This window comes from Pinus tabuliformis, chromosome X, assembly GCF_031772625.1.
Source record: "Pinus tabuliformis cultivar Carrire ecotype Pingquan chromosome X, CPIR1, whole genome shotgun sequence".
In the NCBI taxonomy this organism is placed as follows: domain Eukaryota; kingdom Viridiplantae; phylum Streptophyta; class Pinopsida; order Pinales; family Pinaceae; genus Pinus; species Pinus tabuliformis.
In genome coordinates, this window is record NC_142308.1 from 538,959,693 (window position 1) to 538,964,939 (window position 5,247).

The 5,247-nt window shown below is 36.5% G+C and overlaps 1 protein-coding gene across 1 annotated transcript; it reads left to right on the forward strand.

Moving 5' to 3' along the window:
• Positions 1–291: 291 nt before the first annotated feature.
• Positions 292–1,676, forward strand: LOC149141116 (uncharacterized). Its single transcript, XM_089451159.1, has 3 exons — positions 292–630; positions 759–810; positions 946–1,676. Exons 1-3 carry the CDS (start codon positions 292–294, stop codon positions 1,674–1,676), a joined length of 1,122 nt encoding a protein of 373 aa, XP_089307285.1.
• Positions 1,677–5,247: the final 3,571 nt, after the last annotated feature.

The following is a 5,247-nucleotide window of genomic DNA, read 5'->3' on the forward strand; positions in this document are numbered from 1 at the left end:
ACTCATTATGTTGATAATATTTCTTTGAAACTTGGGGGGGTTACTATCAAAATCTCTGCTATTCAGCGTTATGATGCTTCTGCAAGTTTATTTTTGGGAATGCCATTTATTAATTCAGTACTGCCAGTGACAATAAGTGAAGATAAAATCATTTGTAATGTCAAGAAGAAAGCAGTAGCAGTCCCAAGATTAACAATGGAAAACTCAGAAGCCAGGAGAGAATAGAGCCAGAAAAAGGTAGGTTCCAGAAAAACAAAAAATGAGTCTCATGATTGGAAAGAAGTGTTGATGATGTATGAGGCTAAATCACAGCCTACCCAAAAGGCTAATAGAGATCCCAATTGGTTAGCTGAACAAATTAATCTGTATGAGGAATTGCTAAAATGTTGTTCAAACAATCCTCAAGCATTCTGGACTACAGAAAGTCCACAACAGGAAATTAAGACATTACATGATAATGGGGTAACCGGTAAATTAATACCATGCACCCCTGCTGAAGAAAAAGAAATGAGAAAGCAGATTCAAGAATTGCTAGATCTTCAGTTGATTGAAAGAAGTGAATCTCATTACTCCTGTTCTGCATTCCTTGTCAGAAATCATTCAGAAATAGTTCGTGGTAAGGATAGGATGGTTATTAACTACAATCCATTAATACCAAAAAGCTTTAATTATCCTATGCCCAGAAAGAAACCATTGTGCAGAAAATACAAGGAAGTAAAATTTTTAGCAAATTTGACATGAAATCGGGCTATTATCAGATTCAGATTGCAGAAGAAGATCGCCAGAAGAATTCTTTCACATGTCCTGCAGGTTTCTTCTAGTGGAAAGTTGTTCCTTTCGGATTGAAGAATGCTCCTGTCTTCTTTCAAAGAAGAATGGATCATATTTTCAGTAAATATGATTTCATTGTTGTATATATTGATGATATTCTTGTACATAGCTCAGATTTAGAATCTCATTTAAAGCACTTGCAGATATTTCTTGAAGAGGCCAAGGAACATGGTCTTGTTTTGTCAGAAAAGAAAATGATCCTCTTTCAAGAAAATGTTGATTTTCTTGGAATTCATATCAGTAATGGGAAAATTCAGATGCAGCCGCATGTTTTAACAAAACTGTCTGAATTTCCTTATCAGTTGGCAGATAAACATATGATTGAGAGATTTATAGGGATTTTAAATTATGTACATAAATATATCCCAAATCTCTCTGAAAAAACTTCTCCAATTCGTCAACACATTAATGGTGGATGGTCAGATGGAGCTACTAAAGCAGTTCAGTTGCTTAAAAAAGAATGCCAAAATCTGCCAGCATTAAAACCGCCAGGTAATGGATTTCTGATTTTACAAACAGATGCTTCAGATAATTTTTGGGCAGTGACACTTTTAGAAAGAAAAGGAGAAGGAAAAGAGATTGAAGAAGTTCTCAGACTTTTGAATTATTATCAAATAATTGGTGAAATAGATTTTTCAGTTGTTGTATATGTCTCGGCAAAAATCTTGGACCTTGAAAAAATTAATATGAACCAATGCGTTCAAAAAATTTTAACATCTTTAAGGATTCCTGATTTATTTGAAGAATTGGATGCCGCTTTCCTACAACAGCCCGATGAAAATTTTGTGTCTACAGATTCTTTCCCACAATATGAATTGTTTCAGCCTTTGCTGATTGGGAGATAAAGAATGGTAGATGTCGAAAGAAGGTTCAACTCCGTGCGCCCAGTGTATTATGAGAACTCTCCAGTATCTCAGAACTTTTACAGAACCTTGGGATTATCAGAATATGGAATTCCGCAATCCAATAGAGCCTAATCCATTTGCACAAATGTATGGTACGGATAGTGTGTTAGAATCCACATTGGCAGAAAACCCAGAGCAGATAAAAAAGATTTCTATGTGGCTTCAAGAATTCCATTCATTAAAACTACCAGAAAAAATCTCAATGATTAAAACACTGGAGCCGATGCAAGGAAAATATGGAGCGTTACGATTAATTATTAATCAAAAGGCATTAATCACAATTAGTGTCTCCTCAGGAAGTTGGACGGAAGATTTTGTATGTCTTATAAATTTGCTATTATCAAACAGGGTATGTTCATCAATAATATTCGAAGTTGGATGGCAAGAACAAGGACATGTCAGTCATCAATGCAAATTATGGGTCCAAGCAACTATCGAACAATCAGTCAGCATGTTTCAAATTTTCCGATGGGACTTGTTGGATGGAGTTGAGTTGGCATTGCAATCCTTTCCAGACTTTAGAAAAAGTAAAAAAGATTCTTTTCTTGGAATTGAAATTGATCCATTTGCATATGTGAACAGATGGAATAAAGATGATTATCTCTTTCCATCAAAGAGTCTACGGAAAACTGCAGACTCAATAAAATTTTCTTATGACACGGGACAGAGTTCACACGCTCCACAAAAAAAAGAATCTTCAATAGCAATCCATGACCCAAAAGGAAAAGCAAAAGTGGGCAAAGAAAAAGAAACCGTATTCGTTGATGTTTATCAAGATGCATCAGGTACAAAATGACCCCACTTGGGAAAAAGAATATCTATCGTGGCTTACATCTTCATGGGAAAAGCCACAAGAATTATTGTCAAAATTGACATATTCATGGGAAAGACAAAATACTCCACCTGATTCAGATTTTGAATTAGATTATGATACCGACTAAAGTTTGTTGCACTAAGATAGTGCGTTTGCTTTATGTTGCATTATTGTACTCGAGAATATTTGGGTAGACACCGTCATGACTAAGTAATGTCAGACAAGGACCCTCAATTATTCTCATAAGTCTTATAAATAGGTGTGTTGTAGATAGTTTAGGCATCGAGTGTTTTGAGTGTGAGTGTGTGTTTGTATTCTGAGCTCTCAAAGACCAGAGGCTAGTCAAGCTCTCGACTTGAGGCTATCTATAGTGTGTAATCTTATTTTGAATTAATATTGAAGCCTGCTGGACCGCCAGTCTGAGGACTTTTTTGTTCCAAGATCATCTGAGTTGTCGAGATTGTAAGGCATGATGGAGAAGCGAAAAGGAGTCGCGCAGTCCACGCATATCTCTGGTTGATGTGAGGAAGTTATGCTACAACGTCCACTTCAATAAATTCAAGTAAGTTACGAAGTCTATCATCTTCTAAAGTCGTGTCCAACTGATGTTCCCTCAAGTAGTCATGATTTTTCTACCATCCAAGAAGTCAGTCAGAGTCAGAAGGAGTCTTCAATTTCATCCACTGAATTGTACATACCACAGCCTAAACCTTCTTTACCCACTGTAAATAAAATGCATCGTATAGGTTATTTTCCTCCTGTTGAAGAATGGCAATATGCCAATCGTAGATTTGTCAAGGGTGGAAAATGGCCTCCTCGTACAAAATTTTGTACCACTTCTTCATCTTCTTGGCAACCAATTACTCGTGCAGATTGCGCTCCATTGGTTGAGCATAATGCACAAAATACAAATGATCTTGATGAGACATATCAGATCGACAACTATTTAACTACATGGTGTGCTCATGCAGAAGAAGTTTTAGATGATTTGGGATGCCAAAGTGAATTAATTCTTGCAAATCTTAAACTTCTACATGATGAACAAGCAGCCGATAAGCAACAGAGAGAAGAAAGAGAAAGAAGAAGAGAGAGAAAGAAAAAAGAGTCACAACCTCCAAAGTTTTCTAAAACTATGGAAATTCCTCAGAAATGGGAAACTAGTGATTCTCAAGAAGAAGTAGCTGAGTCTAGCAGTAGCCAAATTGGTTTTAAAATAGACAAACCAAAATCAACCACAGTTCACAGAAACAAAAGTGAATTGGCTACCCGCCATTTGATACCCGCCATCAGAATTATGATCATGCTAGGATTGGAACTATTATGGGAAATCTATCAACAGGTTGTCAATATGGGACAATCTATCCTGACTATGCCATCAGCTTGAACGATATACATCTAAAATATTGTTGGAAATTATTAACTGGGGTACAAGGGTTAACAATGGCAGAAGAAAGTGAATATCTCTCTGTGATAGGACAAGCTTCATTTCAGCTTACCAACACTGCACATCCAAAGCTCAAACAGCCTGTACTGAAAGACTGTGTAACTGTTGCCTTATCTAATGCCCAAGTTGAAGGTGTTTTGTATGACCCCACTGAGTTACCCGGAAACTGGTATTTCCAATATAAATCCATAGCTGATGAGAAAAAGCTTGAACTAAAAGTAAAACGAGTTGTTATTGATAATAGCCAAGTAAAATTGATTCCTACAAGGCCACAAGTACCCCGTCCAATTGCCAGGCAGAAAAGATATACATTCCCTATTACTCCAACTGATGTTCCCTCAAGTAGTCATGATTTTTCTACCATCCAAGAAGTCAGTTAGAGTCAGAAGGAGTCTTCAATGTCATCCACTGAATTGTACATACCAGAGTCTAAACCTTTTTTACCCACTGTAAATAAAATGCATTGTATAGGTTATTTTCCTCCTGTTGAAGAATGGCAATATGCCAATCGTAGGTTTGTCAAGGGTGGTAAATGGCCTCCTTGTACAAAATTCTGTACCACTTCTTCATCTTCTCGTCAACCAATTACTCATGCAGATTGTGCTCCATTGATTGAGCATAATGCACAAAATACAAATGATCTTGACGAGACATATCAGATCGACAACTATTTAACTACATGGTGCGCTCATGCAGAAGAAGTTTTAGATGATTTGGGATGCCAAAGTGAATTAATTCTTGCAAATCTTAAACTTCTACATGATGAACAAGCAGCCGATAAGAAACAGAGAGAAGAAATAGAAAGAAGAAGAAGAGAGAGAAAGAAAAAAGAGTCACAACCTCCAAAGTTTTCTAAAACTATGGAAATCCATCAGAAATGGGAAACCAGTGATTCCCAAGAAGAAGTAGCTGAGTCTAGCAGTAGCCAAATTGGTTTCAGAATAGACAAGCCAAAATCTACTACAGTTCACGGAAACAAAAATGAATTGGTTACTTTTGAAAATGCTGCTACTCTATTTCCATCATTCATAATGCCCTCCCTGCAGAAAGCTAATATGTATAAAGAACCAAAATATCCAAGAGTAGAAGAGGATTTATTTGCTACTAATTCATCTGGATATGTTCTAGATTTGGATAAATCTAAAAATCCAGCTGAATCAATTAGAATATGGATTGGTGCTTTGTACCAAATGCAAGTCGTATCGAAGTTGGATAATTTCTCAATTTTCTTGCTAGCAGAAAAATGTATGGCA